Raw genomic sequence first — 22,476 nt, 5'->3', positions numbered from 1 at the left:
GAAGTACTTATAGAGAGTTTGAATTCAATCAATAAAAGCTCGAACCTGTTTGCGAGATACTTGATCCTATCCCTACTTGAGACTAAATTAAGCTAATTTCTAATCAATTGTCCGTCTGCTTACATTTTTATCAATTTTGTCTTTAAAGAAGCTATGTTTGTACCTTCTGTCGTCGATATTTGTAGAAATTTTATTCAAATCGACGGGAAATCCGGACCCGTAAAAGAGGAATCGCAGGCGGGCCAATTTTACGGCGCTGCTAAATTGCTCGAATAAAGATGAAAGTTTTTTGATAACTTCGCGACTTCGAATAATCTCGCCTCGACGCGTTGGGAACTTGAGAATTATGTCTCCGCGAGGATTACATTATTTCGAATCTTGTTACGCGCTACCCGTACCCATCGTTCCTGCAACATTCTTCTATTCCTGATCCGGGAACGCCGCCACCGAACCTTTTCAACATACATACCTACAGGTACATAAATACGATTTTATGCCGTAAAAATGCGCTATAGAATTTTTCATACGCTGTGCTCGCCACGCGAGGTTTACAACGGCTATTGTAAGCGGTGCTTGTATAATGCACGATCGTCGGCCGGCTTTTATATCGTAACATTATATTACCTAACTACTTTCCCCGGTAAAAAACGATTCCGCCGGAATGTAGTTGCATCGACGAACGCGCACTGAAATTTCATGCGTTTTTGTATGCACCGGCGCGGGGTGGCCCGGCACGGTTCATCGTTCTGTGGATCACAGTTTTTGAAGGGACGACGTGAAATTACCCGGATTTTATGTTATTATATAATATGCGATGAAAGAAATTTATAAACGACCTTTGTCGTCCACGGAGGGTTAATTGTCCCAAAAAAACACAAACTATTCGAATTTTCCGAGCAGCCCACGAGGGTTGAGAGTGTACAAAATTTATTCCCGTCATTGGAATAATTTCGAGCACATGGTGCGCGCAACAATGGCCGGTCCGGCATTCGCGAGAACGAGGGTAAAAATATTTCAGCGGCGATCGTATCGTCGGAATAAAATGGCGTCCAATTAAAAGTCAACAACGCCGCGTACGAATCGTAGAATTAAATGCAATAGACGCGGATAACGTTACGAAAGTAATAACAGAGTCGAGCCGAAAACAACTTGCGCGACGGCCCGGACAAGCTTTTTTTCGATCTGGACCAACGACCTTATCTACTTCGGGACAGCGGATGTGTCAGTGTTTACACGATTCGTGACTCTCGCTCTCGCTCTCACACATCCCCGCAGGCTGCAACTACCTTTTGTTTATCGCCGTACTCGCCTCTGTTCGATGTTCCAGCCTCGTCCCTTACCTTTTCAACCACGTCCGTGACTTTTTGCTCTAATTAACTGTCGGCCCGGCCGCCGCCTCTCGACGTTTCCCAGAACTTCGCTCGGCGCTGTTTCGCTTTTTCCGCAGGACGTTTCCCCCCCTGTTTCGGCCCACCGACAACGCAAACAAATTATTTCGCCCTGATTTCGCCGCCAAAACAGTCATTTTTTTAGCCTCGGAATTGTACCGTAGACACGTGCACCGTCTACGCCAGATACACTGTCACTTTAACAACAATTTCCTTTGTTATAAACAATTTTGCGGCAAGTTTCTCTTACAAATGTCCGCCGATCCAGAGCTACAGTTTCACCCCTACGACGGATGACCATTACTTTTTATACATCACAGAGCACTACAATTCTCAATTTGAAGTTATTGTTTAAACGTAAATGGAGAATTGTAATAAGTAATGGAAAGTGTAATCTTGCCGGGGAAGATTTTAGAGTTCTGCGAACGATGGGCTTATTAATTAGCGAAGTTGTCGGACAGATGGCCGTGTAATAACATTTTTACGACACGATGATTCAGCCTGGAGGAGCGTAACGTTATCGCGCCGCAAAATATGACATGGCGAGCACGTATAAGACGATAACACGGAAGAACGAAAATATCACGGTGAAAAAGGATTCACCGAAATCGCGTTGTAAGCTCTTTGACGATATCCCTCTTTCTCACACGAGACACCGCTCAAGATCGTCCAACAATTTTTCATAGGAACGTAAATATTTGTCGAGCAACTGCCGTAGCAAATTATAAATTCCCAACATTTCTGTAAGCACGTACTAATTACTGGAAACCGACGCGAGGATCGATGTAAAAAGGGTGAAAGAGTTTAGTTTCGTTTTGATATGAAAATTGAGTTTTAATTACGTAATTCGGGCATAATTTAGAGCTATGCGAGCGAATGCACGGCAGCCTGATTGTACGGTTATAATTAACTTTATGGTTATTGGTTATTTTAATTAATTCACAGAAATTGTAAAATACGATATTTTACTGTTTCAGTGCGGTGGATTTCCATGTGTGGAGAACGTCAAACGCAAATCGCCAAGGGTAAGTCTCGATTGTGTCGAAAGTAGCCTTTGTTTTGGACAAATGGAATTGTATAATGTATAATATTTCCCCCTTCAATTACGATCCATCAACTTCTTTATCATCGAGTGACCGGATAACATTGGACAGGATTTGCTACTCTTTGTCAGGTGACAAAAGAGAAAAGCAGTAATTAGTTAATTATCGATTTCACGTGTTCGATGCAATCAGCGTGACACGGTGAAAGGAAATCTACGCTAAAATTACATCGAGCTCGGCCTTAATTAATTAAACAGAATCCGGGGTTGATATTTTTCGACAAAAATTTCTGTATCGACAGATTGGCAGGTTGTTGCAAATACTGATGCACGGGGGTGGGTTCAAATAGTTACGAACAACAAGTTCGGCGATAATTGTCGATGGTTTCCCGAAGACCATTCATTTTGGCGTAGACAAACGGCGATTGAACAGTTCCAGGAACAACCAAGAACCATGACAGGTACCGAAGACGAGGTTGAGGACGATCGGTGGGTGCATTCCCGGCCGTTGTGTGCAACCACGTTACATTCGATCCAGTACGCCCCGAATTGCTATTCGCAAACAGCGAGCGGCCTCCGCATACATGCATCGAACGCGCGGTTAATTACGATCGTGTGTGTTCGGCTCGCGACCAAATGAAGTCGAGGAGAGAAAGCAGCTTTACGAGACTTGCGCGACGAGACGCACCTCCGTTTCACCGCGCTATCGAGATTCTATTAATTGGATCCGGAGTAATTTGATTACAGAAGAAAGTCGCCTGGAATACCCACAAATTCGTCTTGCAAAGCTTCTTTCGCGACCCTCGCAGACGGGAGACGACACAGCAGAATAGAAACAGAACCGGAGACGGCTATCAGATTGCCAACCGCTCTCTCGCTTCTATAAGAACACTGCTGAAAACTGTTGCCAATGCTCGCAACTGTCAACAGCAAGTTTACTAGTACTGTGCTACAAGTATAGAGAATTTATTGAGCTTGGACGTTTAGATACTGTCGAGTCTGCTTTATTTGATTTAAATTGGGAGTTTGGGTTTGTTTAAATATATTCTGTTCTTATACGATTTAATCCCCAGGTAATTTTTGTAGCTACTTACACGTTCATCTAATTAAATTTCTCAATACATATCTACTTAGCCACAGCTAATCAAAATACAATTCGAAACACTTAAATAATTTTGTTATAACGTTCGCGCAGTGCTGGTTAATTTTTGCTTAGAACGTCTCTGGGAATTTTGCATCCAGCAGGGGCTATTAAATGGCACGGTATAGCTTGTTCGAGGAAATTAGGGGACAGCCATAAAGGATGAATGGGGTAATAGCGTAGGGTATGGAACGAAAATGAGCGAGCACTAAATTCCGGCGTGGATAACGGAAAACATCGGCGGGGAATGGTAAAGAACTGGAAAGTCTGCAAACAATGTTCCGCTCGTACGTGCACGCGGTGCATACGACTGCATTGCGTCAGATGCATCGTATGCCTGGTGCATTAGGTGTGGAATAACGATACGTCGTTTCGTCGCCTGGCGTGGCACTGTGATTTGCTCCGGAGCAATAATATTACACGCTCCGCAGTCTATTTTGCGCCTGACACCAGATTGCTAGCAACCCTCGAAATGATTTTAGTCGGTGTCGGTGCTGTGCAACTAGTTGAGGAAAAGCAAATTTTCAAGTTCTAGTAGTGTCACTCAATTGTTTGTTTGCATCTTAGCGCATCTACAGTCTGTCTTTTATGTGTTTGATCATTTATATTTACGCGTGACTCCTAAATGTATTCATTTTTTGATTTGTATTACTTTTAAATTCGGGTAGCAGCTTTCTGCGAACAAATCAGCGTGAGATACCGCAATTAAAAATTAGCTGTGCCAGCACACTTTGATTAACTCTATTGAACAGCAGATCGAATTATATAAAAAACAAACGTTCCTCCGAAATGGCGGCTTTCAATCGCCCGTGCTATAAACTTCGCATTCAGACATCCTAACAATAGCTATAATAGCAACCTCACCTGGTAGCTAATTGCCCATTGTGCTCCGGTCTATCAATGGAGTCGTGGAAATCTGTTAGGTAGCGGAACAAATGACCATTTTCTTTTCTGTTTTTTTTTTCATTCAGCGTGATTTCTTAAGCAAACATATTTTCCTCGAAAAAAATTCTTCTAAAATTCTTCTGAAAGAAAACATTGTTAATTGTGACACAAGAACATTGAACACAAAAGGTAACTGTAGCTCTTGCAGATCGATTAGGGAATCGTATAAATTGCAGTGGAAATGATTTGAATTCATAAATGCAAATTATATCGTGCCAAACAGGAAAATACTTTATCATAAATACATTATTTCGGATAATTACTAAACGGAGAAAGTCTGTGGAAAATATAAATTTCATATCTCGTTTACAACAAACAGGAGTAAAATAACGATTTACTTCGTTAATAGGCTGAGTAGATCAACATTCTTCTGATTCTTTTACTGTGTTTTATATTCTATCTACCTACTCATTTTTATCACGGAAGTATTCGCAATAACTGCCTTCTTTGATGAATTATTTTGGCTTCGAAACTGTCAAGCTTCGTTCGCAAGCGCACAAGGATTTTTTATTCGCAAAGGGCCAACTCTTACGGTCCCACGTGTGTTTAGTTAAAAATAGAAACTACTTCCTGCTTCACATCCTGCCTTTGCGCTAAAGTATTTGCACGGGACCCCTGACCGTGCTGCGAGGAAGCTAGGAAAGTGGATTTTAGTCCTTGGAGCTCTACGGACTTCATCAAAATTTGTTCTAAGGAGGAAATATGAGTTCCGTCAGGTCTCTCGATCTGATATACGGACCTGGAAAACTGTTGAAGCCCTCACAGGTCTGGATATATCGCAGATTAATCCATTACCCTTCTAATTCTGCAGTAGTGTGCCCAATTTTGTTTAAACGCATGTCCTAATTATTCCGCTTAATTTCCTACTACGTTTCAGAACCACTCGACTACGGAAACTCCTGGTGAGACAAAATTACAAAAGCAAACCCTTTGCGTCACTGACACATTTGTAACATGCACGAAGTCGTTATCAAACATTCTTGTCATCCATTGACAAATATATGCGGGATCCTTGGTACATTATGAACACGGGCAAAGGAAGATGCATCTCTTCCTAAAATTTTCATAAACTCATCTACGAGAATGTATATTTGAATGAATATCCACGAAGTATGTGCCACAATCAAATTATGGGGAAGCTTTTCAACCCAAATTGAACGTCTGCGTTGACCTAATTTAATTCACGAAATTTTAATATACCAATCTCCCGAACCCGAGTATTATTAAATGTTTCCAATTTTCAAGGATGTCAAAATTCTATAGAATCGAGGAAACTTTTGTGACAAACTAGAATCAGGCTTGACAGATTTCATCCCGGAAACACATTGGGCATTCCTCATCCTATTGTCTTCACCTGTATTCTCATTTTGCGAATATATATACATATTTTGTATAATTGAAATATATCTAAAATATATATCCAGTATTTTCTTTGCAATTTCGACCAAATGCAACTACTTTTAAAATATCTTTCTCACATCCTCTAGTGAACTAATTGTTCTAACACCTGAGAGACACGCAACTCGTTTGCTGTCCTCCTAAAAAGGATATTCTCCTTTGAAGAGTGTACGAATACGAGCCACCGTGCAAGTCGACAGAAATATTCGCGTACGATACGAGCGGTGGCAGTGAAACGGTTGAAAGCAACCGAAATAATTGACGTCGCGGCATCACGCGTGCCCGTGCATTTGCATGTGGCGAGCGTAAAAAGGAATTCAGCACCGGCGAATTTAGAATCTTAACAGTGGAAAGGTTAAAAGCGTACTTAACCGGCAGGAGAGAGACGGAGAGAGAGAGAGACATAAAATTGTGACTGTGGCAGCATCGACGTACGGAACTGTGACCCGGGCTGTTTGCAAGGCATCGTCCGATACGCTGATACTTGTTTACAATGCATCGGTTTTATGATCGGCAGGGTAACGGGTGCGAGGGCGGGCTGCATTACCGCGGCGAACCATTTCCCTTAATGAACGCCGTCGCACTTTTATCATACGCCATTTGTCAAATCACGCTGTTGCCCCGCAGCTTCGACTTTCTTCCTCTCTCTTTTTCTCAGTTGGCTTCTATCTGTTTTGCTCTCTTTCTCTCTTTCTCTCTCGGAAACCGCCCACCCAAAGGCAATTTGTTTTCATTTCTACTAACGATTCCCTCGGCCGCCAACCCCCGCAACCCACTTTCCATGCCCGGTGTGTACGAATCCTTCGAAAGAGTGCCCCGCCGCAATCCTTTCTAACCGATCGATCTTGCTAACGTTGCGTCTTCCTCCGGAGGTCGTTTAGCCGCAACATTTCGCGCAGGATTTATGACACGTTCCTGTATAACTTGCTCGCGATTTTTAATGGGCCCGCCCTTTAACCGGTTATTGTTCAACGGACCGGTGCCGTAATGATTCCTCAGCATTTCTCCCCGTTTCGTATTCCTGAGATTTCAGGGATAGGAGATAAAAGAAAGTGGTTTGAGAATGAGAAGAACAATTTCTAATTAAAGCGAAGAGTACGAGGACGATGGGGCGAACAAGTGAAACTGATTTCCGAATCTGGGGATACAGAGCAACCGAAAAGTCGTGCTTACGATATCAGTAAATTCGATCTGGATCCAGTTAAGTGCAAAGATTGAGTCACTCGATATTTGATACTGCTTTAACGTGCTCGACGACATAATCTCCTCTCGACTGCGTCGAGAACAGTTAGCGAAACTGGAGAAAAGAATCTTGACAATTCGAGGCTTCTTCAACTCTTACCCTAGAATTCCAAGTGGGCTCCGATACGCGTATCGAGATCTTACCTCGTCTAAAGAGATCGAAACAAGAACGAACCGTGCTGCTGCTGCTGCTGGTACTGCTGCGCCCCGTTTCCTTTACTCGGCGAAAGTCTGGGATTACAGTGATCCTCTTAGGAAAAGGGACACATGCAGTGAATGACTACCATTTCGGCAGAATGTTTTCCTTTGAAGTCCTACAGTCGGCTGGCCTCGAGGTTTAACAATCTTTGTGCTCGATATTCTTCGGATAAATTAAATTACATTATCTCTGCTCGCTTTTCCGTGGAGTTGATCATGTAAATTGCACCGAATTTTCAGTCAGATATTCGCAAATCCACTGCGAATGTAATTTCTCTTCATCTTTATTAACACTGGTTTATAGAAACCAGCGCGCAATTTACTTCATTTGGTGTTTTATCGCAATGAGAATTCAAACTTTACAAAAGTTAATTTAAAATGTCTCTGACTTGTTACATTTTTCATTTCATCCTTGAAGTTATGAGCGAAGCATTTAAAAATTAAATAAATGTGCAGGAGAGGAAATAAAATATGTGTTAAAGAAATTTCCTTTGCAGTCACTTCAGCTTTAAAGTTAGTTAAATTTTGTTAGTTCTTTCTAAACGAAGAGACGGAGTTTATAAAACTATTACTACACCAAAAGAGAATATGCTAAATTTACCAAAGTAAATTTTAATAGCGATGACGCGATGCACGGAGGAAATAATCTCAGGGTGAAATCTTTTGTCTAAGTATGTTCGCTGTAACCAACAGAATCGGAATATTATTTTACCTCCGTTCGCGGGGAATACAGGGCAACGACGGATTAAGGTCCAGCTATACTTATGTACATAATCGCCTTATAACATGATGCAGGAGTAGCAATTAACAGTACCAGAAATACAGAGAAACAGATTGTACCCTGTTCCATAACGCGAACCACTTATCTCTCAAGGAACCATATTAAAGTTCGTCATTTCCATAAACGACACAGTTTCAGACGGCCAAGTAATTACAAAATTAAGCTATAACCATTTCTCGATATTCGTGTCATATTGCCATTTAAATAATCCAACATCCTTCTATAATTTTTTCAATTACTTTTACTTGTAAGTCCTCCACATATTAATTGTTCTAAAAGTGGTTACATCTCGTAGATTATTCATAAAAATATGATATATTCGTGCAATACGAAGTAGCTTAAAGAATATATAATAAAAATTGTTATATAGGACTTACATTGTCAAAAGGATTTTCATCACTCGATTGCCTTTTAATGAACAATAGACGTTTGAAGAACAGTACTTCCTTAAGTCAAGTATAACAAGTCCAAGAGATAATTTAGCCTGTCAAGCAGAATGTCTAAAGTTCCGCAAGTTATGTGCTCAGCGTCCTAATGTAAATTACAAGATCAGAAGCAACAAGCAACTTTCTTTTATGTACTCGCTGTAATCATGCTCGAGACAATTGGAAAGGTTATATTCGAATGTTTTATCTAGACAAATTTTATAGCATCTCTCTGCAGGCACAATAAGCACAAGCAGGTCACTTGGTCATGCTGCGTATTCTTTGTCAAAGATGCTGAGGCGCTTCGTCTGACCTCGTTCCGTTGCCTTTACCCTTTCGAGTGGAAACGCGACGACTCTTCGGGGCGAGTAACAAAAAATTCGCAAATTTTAAGAACGTCAAAATAGCTCGAACATACAACACTTTGCTTTTAAAAGGTCTCAGTGTGCTCGCAAATAGAAATGGGGGCTACAAAAATATTCCGAGCAAAATGTGGATATTAAATTGCACAAAGCGACCTCGTCCACAAACATTTTCCCTGTATATTCTCTTCAATCCAATTTTATTTATCAAATCTAAATATTAACTCCAAATAAAAATATTAATTCAAAAATTTCATTCAGCTTGCGTTTAATATGGATAACATAGTCCCATGTTTATTGGACACATAAAACGAAGTGACTCGCAATATGTGGAAAAATATTAACGAAACAGTAGATGCTATATAATATAAAATTCACAAATATTGCGTTTCATGCACCGACAAACCTAAGTATTTTTCTATTAACTGCTTGGCTACCACGGACGAGAAATACGCGAAATAGAATGAGGGGATGACTCCGAGAGACGACGTCTCTTGATGGAGTCCGAAATTGTCCAAAATGGAACTGAATGAACGGAACACCACACTGAGCTGCTTCAGTGCGACGTGGATCAGTGGAGTGGGGATGACTCGGAGTGGGAACGCGTAGTGGAGTAGGGAGCGCTGACGCGCGGAGTGGGGATCGCTGAACGCGATCACGTACTACGTTTTTTTCCTCTAGACGCACAGTTTTTTTTAAAATTTGTTTTTTTAATATTGCATTGTCATCCAGTTCTGAGCTATGTTTAAAGTTTCAAGTGATTTAAAATTGGATTACAAGATTTGACGCATACAACAACAACGACAACATCGACAACTCGGCAAGCTAATTTAAGCGTGGTAAAAATAAACGTCATCTGCCCAGTTACATTATGCGTCCAACACTTCCGGGACCCGATCGAATATAGTTTCCACGCCAGGTACGGCAACAGCAGCAGCAACAATTGCAGGAGCAGTTAAGGGTTAAAAAGGAAAAGCAACGTAATTTACGGGCAGAGGGTAATACTATTACGTTACGCTAGCCCGTTTCGTTTTTCAGCGCTCTCGCCGCGCCGCGCGCCGTGGGAAAAAATCGCAATTACGGAACGACGTTACGGGAGAGGCATGTCCTCTTTAGATATTCTTTTCTTTGGGATGAAAACATATCCGGCTGTTTCTTGGGCGATGCAACTGCAGTATTGGACGTCGCAAGAATCGACGCTGTTAGTTAACCCGAGAGCAAGCAGCAACGGCCGAACGACTTTGAGATTCAATTTGCAGGCTCGCGAATTTTAAAACGGAGCTCACCGTGCACTAAAGTGGACACGTAATTTCCGTCGGATCGATTAACAGTACACAGGATTTTCAATGGGGGTGGTTGGGGGTGAGTGGAATTCGTGCATCGACCTATCGAAAGCGCGATATCGATCGCGCAGCACACGCAGAAAGACCACCGCGGCTGGCTTTTGTGTCACGCGGCTGTCGGGCATCTTTATGAAGACAGTGTGTACAATAGCGTTTTAATCAGCGGGATATTAACGACCCCGACGGAAAAAGGAACGGACAGCACTACGGAATTATGATACAGCATGAATTCTCGGCGATATTGTAAAGTACTCGGACAAAGGAACAAGTTTATGAGCTTAATCTGAAAGTACTATTAAAATGCCTGGATGCGAGCTCTTATGAATTTGTCTAACTAGATTTGGAGTGAATCGATGAATGTGGGCAGCAGGAGTTTTGTAAGAAATTAATCTAATTCAATTTGAGGCTGTCTTCATGTTCATAATAAAGCTGGAATCAGTTATAACAAATCTGCCAATTATGATAATAGTTTTCATGTCGTTTGGGGCTTATGAATTAAATTTGTAACTAGAGTATTAAGACCTTTTGAGGTGTTTATTTCAAACCGCTTAGCTTGAAGGCTTAAGTGATAACTAAAATAATGAAAGTTGAACGACGGATGACGATGGATATTGTTCGTAAAGGTACGAAAATTTCCGGGCATTTGCCAAAAATCGTTTAAATAGCGGATACATGCAATATGCCCGCAGTGAAATGATTTTCCCAGTGAAAGGAGATTCATTTAACGGACGGAATAGGGGCTTATGGGTGGCTTGAAAATTTAACGCATCAGATCGGAATCTATCTCAAAGGACCTCGTTCTATTTTTACTTCGCTTTTGTACAAGTAGCTTTTAATCTCTTTTTAATGGAACTATACTTTCCCCGAAGCGATGAATAATGAAACAAGGATTGAATCCATATCGCCGTAAAATTCATTTCCTCGTCACTTATGCTCGACCCCCTTTTCGACAAAATTGTAATTCGTTCGGTTGCCTCTTAATACCTTCCTGGACGAATTTTATCGGTTGTTTATGATGTCTGGATATCGATATTTTTTGAGAAACTTTATCGGGGTATTTTGGTATACGAGAGGTATCCAACGTTGTTGCAAGCAAATAAAGAAGTAGAATGGTCACGCTTCATTTCAATGGCAAATAAAAGGTTTCAAGTTACACTATTTCATGGAGATCCGCGTCGCGGCGGTGCTGGTTTCGTTCCTGTTGGCGACATAATGTAGCGCCGCCAAATCCGCGGCGCCACTTCCGACTTTCGGACCTTTTTATTTTTTTTCTCCTTCTCTCTCTTTCTCTCTCGTTTACACGACGTGTTCTTTTGAATGAAAGTGTCGCGGGCGCAACGACAAAAAACCACGCAAACAGAAGAAAAATGCGGAGGAAAGGAAAAAACGAACCCCCTGGCTGCTACGGAACGCCCATTGTCCGGCGAGGTTTCATTCCGCGGAAATTCAGAGAGGTAAGCCGCCTTTTTTAGCGCGCTCGAAGGCGCCTCCTTCCGACCAATTAATTTGCATCCAACAATGTTTTTAAGTCCGTGCCATTGCGAAAAAGTGCCGGCGCTCTTTTGTACGGTCCCGTGTTTTCCTGAAACGAATTTGTTGAATTAATCCGCCATGCGAGAAACCGCTGTCTTCATTCACAAACCGTACGTAGTATCGGATAATAGATATCAGATTAATATTGTTCTCAATAAAACAAATCAAAAATTTTACGCGACAACAATTAGAGTGTATCTCTCAGTACATAGGCTGGCATATTACAATTGAGTTATACAATGTTTCAGCTAGTTCTGAAATAAAAGAGAGTGTTCGCGAGGAACAAAAGCGAGTTCGTTTTAACTCGTTAACGGTGGACGAGTTCGCGTTCGATTGTAAAAGGAGTTAGGAGGAGCACGATTATGTAACGTGCACCTGTTTAGAACGTTAATTTTAGTAAAAGCACTTTCACAGTATTAACAATAGAAACAAAAACCGCACAGGTAATTTGATAAGCGGTTGTTTGAATTAAAGCGATGCGATTCGCGCAGAGTTGCGAAAGAGGAATCTCCTCGTGGCCGTTCGAATGACGCGCAAAAGAGTGAGAAATTCCGGTGTATCGCGTTGACTGAAGAACTATGTCTCAGAGGCATGATAACGTAACATGCTCGATCGCTGTTGAAGGTGAAAACGAAGAGGGTAAAAAGACATTCGGTTGCCCTATTTATTGGTTGATCGGTAACAAACAGCAGGCGCTTTCCTGTTTAGCGTATAGATCCTTCTAGAAGGGATCTAGAAGCCCGATCAATCAATAACTCGGTCGGATGTCTTCTTAACGTGGCGTTCCGATTGGCTAGGAAGGTCAACGAATTTATACGCACGTCTAACATTTACACGTACATAATTAAGTCTCTGTGCGATACGTGTTGCCAGAAGAAAACGGACTTCCTCCGACGTGTCTGCCGCGTGTACATTTCTCAAGAAACCGGCCGAATAATATAGAGACGGGCGCCGATGTCTGCCCTCCATTTTCCATAAGAGCTAAGACAACCGTAGACGGGCTTACGAGGCACATTATGCGGAGATTCGGTGATTTGCATAAAGCTGATTTGTGCTGTTGGTTCGCCGAGAGTGAGGAAGGGATCAAGAGAAGGTTCGCTGATCACAAGGATGAATGAGGAAAGAGAATCCGTGAAACAGGGAGAGCCTAGAGCACGCAGGGCTCCGAAGAGGGCACAGATCGCTGAAATTTCGCGCGATGGATCTTATCTGTGAGGGCCGAATGCATAATTCCCGGGTGTAATGTGGGTCTTATCGACGACTATTGCCAACCCGCCAACCCCAAGGAAAGTACCCGTTGATGGGGATGTCTGATTGCTCCCCGATTGCCTACCGCGGAATTTAACCGCGTCAGGAATTGATTCAAACATAAATTCCTGCCTGACTGCTTGCCTTTCATGCGCGGAGTTGCCGAGCCACGATAATGGAGCCGAAAGGCTCGAGGTGAACGCTGCAGGCTTCGTTGTCAGTCTGAAGACCTGGTCCTGGGATGATGGGGGCCCTGAGTTTGATGGTAGCTCTTGGTACGAGCGAGCAGTTCGTGCGCCAGTTGTAGAAATCGTGGATTTTTGCTTGCTCGTGGTAGTTGACAGTTCGGAAAGTGTCAGAGAATCTACGTGTTCATGAGTACCGATAGTAGTTGACAGTTCTCGAACGTTTGGGTTGTTAATTTAAAGTTGTTTAAGCAATAGATCGATTTATCTAGACATTTTTCTAATTTCTGTGTAATTCTGACCGTTCGACACGTCTAGTGTTAATTGCAACGTGTGCAGGAATAACCACTGACCGTCACGCTCAACTATGCCGAAGCAAAACCTTTGTGAACAAACGCAATAACAATAATTGCGTATAATTAGTGCGTAATCCGTTACGCACCAGAGGTTCATTTGCGCAATAATAGACTACAAACACCATTAACTTCCGATTATAATATGAAGTAAAATCCGGGGAAAGATTAATTGGTTAATTGGTATTGCAAAATAGAAGTACTTCTTTAATTTTGTTATTTAGATAATAAATTGCCACTATATTAATTTTGCATCGATATTTCAAGAAAAATCAATTATTAATTGAAGCAGAAAGCAAGAATTCGATTTAATTATCGCTCATTGAAAATTCAACACTTTAACTGGGTGAAACCGCCGGCACAGTGTGCATTTACAAACCCAGTATACCTGAACTTTGTTTCATAATGATTAAAACTTTTAATTAGGGAATGGTACCAAATACGGGCTTGCCAGTATTAATTTCGCAAAATCCCCTGAATATTTCTAACCACTTGCGAGTTCATAAATTTACTCGCCAACATTTAAGAGATCTCCGCGATCCTGATTCATTATAAATATCCACTATCAACAATCAGGTGTCGAGTTGACTTCACTGAATCACGAAAATCAGTAAATCCGAGCGATAATGTAGTAATCTCAAACAGTACTTTCCTTTATTGTAAATCCACGATTCTTCAAGATTGATTCCATCAAATTCCCAATCACTCATAAATTCATTTTACTGTCAGTGACAATAATCATAATTCGCCAGATGTCGGATCGACTTAATTCAGCCACAAAGATCAATAAATGGAAGTTAGAATACTTGGACAGTGATTTCTTTTATTAGAGATTCCGAATTCGGTCGTCGAGAAGTTAAACGAGCCGATCCTAATGCAAAAACTTGGTTCGTTCGGTGTCAGAGCCGTTCTATCGATGATTTCAGTTCGACGTGACCTTCCTCTCTACGTGTTTTCCTTGGCCGGTCCGAGGGACTTTTCCCTCTGGAAATGTCGGAGGTGCTTCCGAAACTCGAACGTTTCGCTAATGACGTTTAAATCCATCTTCGGATGACCCTGTAGATTCGAGATACTCGAGAACTGATTACATTACGGAACGAACTTGAAGTATCATCGCTATTTCGACGCGCGCCGCAACGCTGCGGAATGTTCTTCGAACGAAATCTCCTTTCAATGAACGCGCACACCGGTGCCTATCGATCTGCTCGAACTATCGCGAACAACCCGAGTAGCTGAACAATTGGTTGACAGTTCTATTGTCACGTAGCCCGCCTCCTTAGATCTCCGTTTCACTGTCCTTAACCTACCGAGTGGAATGGCCACTCAATTTTCTCTCTCTCTCTCTCTCTCTCTCTCTCGTGCACACTCTCTCGTTGCACGTTCTCTCACCGATCTCGTAATTCTGTCTCTCTGTACTTTTGGAGAATCCTCTGGCCTCCTTTAAGGGAGACTGGGATTGGACGGAAGTTTGCCGCGTTGGATTATACTTGCAGACCCCCCTCGTCAGATGCTCCAACGTAGAATTCGATCGAGACCAGGTTAATTGAAGGTGCGACGGGAAAAAGCTCCCAAGCCCCGAGCAGAGGAGATTAAAAAGAAGATGCGAAACATCTTTGATGGGGGAACCCAAGGTTAATGTTGCGCCGAGAGAAGTCGATATCCAAGACTTCGCTAGCTCGTGAAACCATTCGATCACTTATATTTCCATCGTATGAAATCTATCGGTATCGCTGCTATATCTTCGGTAGGCAAACTGATTTTATCCGCCACGCGGAATAATCGTAAATGTAAAAGTTACGCGACTTCTCTTTCGGATTTTTGTACCTTACAGCTTGAAACTTGGTACGAAACAAAACTTGCTCGTACTAAATATTCCACAAAGTTCCCGTTGAAATGCCCCAAAGAATAGAAAACGTCGCAGGCATGCCCTGTATTTTGTTACGATTTATTAAAGTTCGCGACGCAGCGAGGTGAATGTTAAACTTGAAACTTTAAACGATTTCAGCTGGCATTCAATTTATTTCCAGCTGTAACAACCGACCGCATCTCGTGCTGAAACACAAATCGAGAGCAGTCCCATCAGAATTTGTTCATTAACGTAGCTCCCTTAATTACTGGCAACAATATCGTAAAAGCTGTCTCGGGTCAGCTGCTGTTACAAATAATAACGGTAGATCCCAATGTTCCGCGTCTTTACAACAAAGTTATTCCTTCACATCTTTATACACGAAATCTTACAAGTATCGAACCACTATAGTTTCTAGAACTACCGAGTTCGTATCAGACTCAGGATCCTACAATTGGACTATTAATTTCCAGAGCATCCTTAAGAAAAAGATGAGATTAAAAGACAGTGCAAATAAGGGAGGTTGCAACGAATAGAGATTAGTGCCGATTATACATACATATAGATTCAAGGGACGTCTGCGTAATTATTAAACTGCGGATCTCTATGCAAAATAAAAATTGTCTGCATCGTAAAGTGTAATATCTTCCCTTAATGATTATAATAGAGGAGAAGTCATATATTGACAACATCAATTTTTAAAATTTTCCAACAATTTCGAATTTCATCTACTCAATTTTCCTATAAATGCATAAAGATCCGCAGTCTAATAGTTATCTACGAGAGATGCAGACTATAACTAAAACTAAGGAAATTTTCTCACTATTCTCTCTAAAAATCTTTCTAAAACTGTAATCATTGAAACTGTGAAACAAGGAGCAGCAAAACCTCATATTAGGGGGTTAATCGGATAATTTCGCGAATCGCGAGCAGTTTCGGGCCTCGAGGGGGAACGGTTGGCGAATATGGAAAGGATCCGGAGCGTTATCCATTATTTCGCAGATACGTGGCAACGGCAGCGGTGAAGTAAATCGCGCGAGTTTCATCGAGGATGTCGAAGGGTGGGCGATTCCTTCCTCCTCTTCCACCCCCGGCAGCCCCTGTCGTCATCCTTTCCTGTCGAGACGGTGGCAATCTTCTCCGTCTTCGACGATCTGAAGATTTCCTCTCGATCTCACGCCAAGATAGAAATGCTGTCTCCCTCTTCCCCACCACTCCCCTCTTCGTTGGCCCACCCTCGCCAACTGGAACACCCCCCGCAACCTCCCCCTCGGCCGAACCGGCAAAGGTTTCAGACCTTCGTCGTTTCCACTTCTTCTCTTTTGCCCTCCGTCGTCGTTCGACTCATCCTCGATTTCCTCTATATGCCAGAGCACGCCGAATGCTTCGATTTCGACGGAAAGAGCCCCGAGTCTAGGCACACGGATGAATATCCATCCCTCTTCCCCTCGTCCCTCGCTCTCCCGCACTCTCCCGCAACGGGGAATTCATAACGTTCATTTATACACGGGTCAGGTAACTCATAACCTTCGACAACGGGGCTTAGCGTGCTTTCTGTCTGACAACGGGAGTGCACGGGTCTTCGGGTCACCAATTTAGTTGAGACTTTGCACACTGTTGTGGCGTCGCGTCACCGACGCGACCTGGTGAAAATGATTGTATGCAACGCGTGCTCACACGATACATTAATATCATGCGAGCTGGTTTCCATCGTTTGCGATCCATTCGATTCTTTTATATCACATTTCTTTTCTGAGATATCAAGATGTATCGAGTATCATCAAGCTCGACTCAAGGTCATAATATTGTATCGTTTGAGATTTTTCCTCTGGAAACCACACGACCAATTCGTTTAAAATTTGCAGTGTTTTATACGACCATCGAACTAACGGATACCAATTCTTTTTATCAAACAGAAATATTTGTGTTGCAGGAATAAAAATAAAATTTGATTGGCGCGTTTCTGTGCGACGTGGGCTCGTTTGTATTGTTTTGGAACTGGAAAATCAAAATGCTATTGTTCCTTTTTTCATTACAGTGTATATATTGGAACACAGTTTTCAGCAGGAAATAGTACACACAGTTTTGGCAAATATTGTACTATTTACGAGACTGAAGAAATTCAATCAAAGAATTTAAGGATTTAATCTAATCTACGTCCATAAAATTGCAGAATTTTCATTTTCTCAAAATGTCTGAAATTCAGAGGGCCAGATAAGACAGTAATAAGACTATAATATTTTGATCTGGAATCTGACGACGAGCGGGTCATGGAAAGCGGAAACATAGGACGGAGACGGTGGTAATATAGCAAGTGTATGGGACGCAGCGTGTTCCGGAGACCTTCTGCCACCTTTCCTGATGCTAACTTGAAGACAATGGCAAGTCGAGGCTGCTGGGAACAGTAGACGAGTCGGATGATATAAAGCAAACCGTGGCAACCATCAGGATTCGTTCCCTTGCGAGAATGTGCCTCGAGTTTTTCCCTTCAGTCTTCTACCTGCTGCTTCTTATACTCGTTGGACTACTTTTAAACTCACCTCGTGTCACTGTATCATGTTCTCATATGCTTTCCTTCGCGTTTTGCTATTAACTGTGTTCCAGTTTGTCACGAACTTGCGGCGTTGCCCCTTGCTCAAGATTTTTACGAAATATCTTCTGCAGTGTTCCCGATATTATCTTAAAAATTATTTAACTCAGAGGTACATACATATATTTCGTTCTTTTTATCAAATAAGGCTTTCCGAATTTCATTGAAGCACGAACATGCCTGAAGTATTTTATACTTGTCTGAAAATTAATTAAAAGGCCTTTGTTCCCAATATTATTTTAAAAATTATTTAATTCAGGAGTACATTCAATTAGATATATTTCGTTCTTTTTATCAAATAAGACTTTCCGAATTTCATTGAAGCACGAACATGCCTGAAGTATTTTGTATTTGTCTGAAAATTAATTAAAAGGTCTTCGTAGTAGTTTGAGAATTATGTCATATTATTATAAAACTAATTTAATTTGAATTTTACGTTAAGCAGGAATATTTTGAGAATTATGTCATATTATTTTAAAACTAATTTAATTTGAATTTTACGTCAAGCAGGAATATTTGCATTAGATAAAGAATGTGTGTGTACACATTTCCCATAAATTTCTACATCGTCGGAAAAATGCTGGGGACAAGTATCGAGGAATTTTGTAAAGTAAAGTACGAACTTCAAACATAAATGTTCCTTTCTCGTATCTAGCTCGAGTAAGAGTTAGGAATGAATGTTTTAAACGAGTCTGCGCTATTTCAAAGTGATGCGCAAGTTTGAAACAGCCGAGTATTCCTTTTTGCGTGAATGTGTGCGCCTTGTTGAGTCAAAAGTTCGAGATCGCTTCATGAATTAAGCGGAATAACGACCTTCCCCGTAAAAGCAACCAAAGTTACGTACCTGAAAATAGGCGTATTCGTTAAAAAGATTTGAAAGTTAAGAGACCGGGCGAACGTCGTTGGAAGCATTAGCTCGAAATCCGCGAGAAATTTGTCGTGCTTATAATTTTAATGAACACCGATAAATGATTTGAAACTTTCGGCCGGCAGGCATGTACGCATTAAAACTTCTAACAGCTAATAGTCAATTTCATTTAGACCGAAACTTCTTAAACACGTTGTATACGTTTCGAGTCTAACTTTAATAATGTCGAAAATTTGCTTAGCGTAGCACTCTAGTCTGCCAATTAACGCACGTTCCGTCAGGAATAACGAATTTCTATAAAGGAAACGATCTCATCAAGAACTTCTCTATTCTTTCTCACAATGAATCGTGTATTCTGTTTAATTTAGTGTATCACGGGATTTGCGTTTCGTACATTAACTAATGTAAAATACGGGAGAAAATAAATTTCAGCAACGCGTGACGGAACTTTTATCGTAATATTAACTGAATGATATTTATAACGGAAGGAACGCTCGCTTTTGCAAACTGCTACCTGAAAACGTTCATTTCCATAAATATCCGCAATGCAGTTACACGTAATAGTAGAATTTATTCTCAGTTACAGAATTTACATACACGTATCATACATATATTTGGTTCCACTTCATCCAGGATAGAGAAAAACCTGCAGATCCACCACTTGGGTTCTGACGATGTTCTAGACGATTGTTGTAAATTTCGAGCAGAAATTTTCTTTTGAAATATCGCTTCTGAGTGTATGTTTTTTCAGAAATAATTGGAACGGTCAACCGGAAAGTTTGGTAACCTTATCAATTTCACGACAGCTACATCTCTGATTTTGTTATTTTAAAAAGGCCGACGAAAAACAACATTTCGAGATTCGAGATCGAGATATGGCTAAACGTTGCTCGTGTTTCTATTTCCCGTGAAGAAAGCCGGAAGCAGCGAGCGTTACCGCGTACCGACGCTCGGATAATTTCAAAGAATCTTAACGACAAGATCTTAGCTCGGCAACATCGTTAAGAACGGTTGGATTGATAGTGGTGTGCTGCCTGTGACTATCCTGTCAAGTTGCCTGTGGAACTTTGAAGCGGCAAGAAAACGCGCCGCCCCGTGAAAGAGGCACGTGCGCGCTTCTTCCAAGGGATGCACTTTTATCGAAAAATTTGTCTTGCTCGGGCTTTCACCCACACGTAATCCCCTATCGATTAAAGGACGGAGAGGTTGAAAGGTGCGAGCCAGGTTCAAAGTAAACAATGTCGCAAGTATGGATTTTATAACGTTATCGTCGCATTACACCGAGAGAACTGCAAAACTGAAAAAGTGCGACAATTAGGATAGGTGAATGTACAGCAAAAAATTATACAGTGGGTGTAAAAAGTATTCGTACTTTTAAAAAGTAGAATAACTTTTTTATAATTGTACCAATCGTCCTGATTTTTTGTAATCAATTAGAAGCATTGGTTTACGAAATGATATGCAAAAAAGATTTTCCAACAATTATAATTTACATGGACACATGCAAAAATAAAGAAGGCTTTTTAAAAGCAATGCTTCTAATTGATTATAAAAAATCAGATCGTTCGGTACAATTATAAAAAAGTTTTTAAAGGGTGTACGAATATTTTGTACACTCACTGTATACAGGGTGTCCCAAAATTCGTGAAAATCCCGAAAGGGGGTGGTTCCTGAGACCATTCTAAGAGACATTTTCCTTTGCACCAATGTCAACTGCGGCTTTGTTTAGGAGTTATTAACGAAAAACACGGACCAATCAGAGCGCGCCCTGGCCCGGCGCGCCACGCCGCGCCGGCAAGCGAGTGTCGGTGGTACGCCGCGACATCGCAACGAACAAGAGTTTCTCGATAATGTGAACCCTCTCCGATTTCGATGCGCTTTGGATACGTTGTCAAGACCATGATTCTGAACAACATTTCTCTTTAGACTTTTTGGCAATCGGCTTTAGTTTACGAGATAATCGTAAAAAAAGAGAAGAAGCAGAAACTGATTGAATTAAAAACTCACGTATTCAGCCGTAAATCCATTTGCTGCTTCGAAATGTGTGTCACTGGGTCACTCGGTGACGAACTGCACAGATGTCTTCAGGTACACGGCAGTACCGAAAGCCAAGGGACATACGGCCAGGTCGACGAGCTGCACAGCCGGTGGTAGAAGGCCTAAGGGATGCGCGGTCAAGTCGACGATCCAGAATTTAACTTTCACTTTCGAATCGATAAATAATTCGTATGTTTATTTTACACAGATGCCTTGAAATTTTTCCACTCTCACAATCACTGTTCACATTTGTCAACACATAGTTATGCACTAATAATAATTGCCATATCTCTTGTACTGCTGCACAAATCACAACAATCAGGTAATGCAATCACTAGACTGCGGATTTCATGCATTTGTAGCAAATATGAGTAGGTGCATTTTAATACAGTAGAGAGATTAAAATAATTTCAAAGCACCATAGTATTATTTTCAACTTCTCAAAATGATCACAGTAAGAATCAAATATCTGTCTGGCTCCCCTGTCCCTTGTAATAGCGGCAGCCAACATTCATTTTGCATAAAGATTCGCAGTCTAGTGATTAGTTTAAATATCACTATCAAAAACACAGCTAATAGCAACCGTTAGCTTTGAATTGACAAGTCTTTGGAGATGTTCTCTCTACCGCGGCTCGAACGACACTGATTTTCCTCAAGATTTTTCTAAAGAATTTAGGAAGGGCATTTAGAGTGTCGAAATTCGAAATGCACGCTGTAGCACGAGAACGACGGGACGGTTAGACGAAAAACAGAATGCGAGAAGGACCGCTGTAAGCTTTGTGGCAAACACATGTTTAGTTTTTCCTGCAGGTTGGTACGTAGAGTCGATGGGTAACTGTTCGAAAACGTCATCCGTCCTTTTACCCAGCAAGGGGTAAAAATGTCAGGTCAGCGTAGCATCCCTATTGTCCTATACCTTCCTTAAGAAACTTTCTAAAAGAAGGACAGACGACGTTTTCGAACGGTTACCCATCGACTCTGCGTACCAATCTACAGGAAAACCTAAACATGTGTTTGCCACAAAGCTTACAGCGGTCCTTCTCGTATCCTGTTTTTCGTCCAACCGTCCCGTCGTTCTCGTGCTACAGCGTGCATTTCGAATTTCGACACTCTAAATGCCCTTCCTAAATTCTTTAGAAAAATCTTGCGGAAAATCAGTGTCGTTCGAGCCGCGGTAGAGAGAACATCTCCAAAGACTTGTAAATTCAAAGCTAACGGTTGCGATGTATTAGCTGTTTTTTTTTACTGTGATATTTAAACTAATCACTAGACTGCGAATCTTTATGCAAAATGAATGTTGGCTGCCGCTATTACAAGGGAGAGGAGCCAGACAGATATTTGATTCTTGTGATCATTTTAAGAATTTGAAAATAATACATTGGTGTTTTGAAATTATTTTAATCTCTCTACTGTATTAAAATGCACCTACTCATGTTTGCTACAAATGCATGAAATCCGCAGTCTAGTGATTGCATTACCTGATTGTTGTGATTTGTGCAGCAGTACAAGGGATATGGCAATTATTATTAGTGTATAACTATGTGTTGACAA

General features: G+C 41.4%; 1 protein-coding gene across 4 annotated transcripts in view; it reads left to right on the top strand.

Moving 5' to 3' along the window:
* Positions 1-22,476, top strand: part of Nrx-1 (neurexin 1) — a 381,802-nt gene that overhangs the window by 21,478 nt on the left and 337,848 nt on the right. For all 4 annotated transcript variants that reach the window (XM_076433098.1, XM_076433096.1, XM_076433095.1 and 1 more), the window contains exon 2: positions 2,366-2,413. In XM_076433098.1, the coding sequence (XP_076289213.1) occupies positions 2,366-2,413 (48 nt within the window). The remainder of the gene's footprint in view (positions 1-2,365; positions 2,414-22,476) is intronic.

The sequence above is a fragment of the Lasioglossum baleicum genome, chromosome 11 (genome assembly GCF_051020765.1).
Source record: "Lasioglossum baleicum chromosome 11, iyLasBale1, whole genome shotgun sequence".
In the NCBI taxonomy this organism is placed as follows: domain Eukaryota; kingdom Metazoa; phylum Arthropoda; class Insecta; order Hymenoptera; family Halictidae; genus Lasioglossum; species Lasioglossum baleicum.
This window is presented reverse-complemented; position numbering and strand designations above follow the sequence as displayed.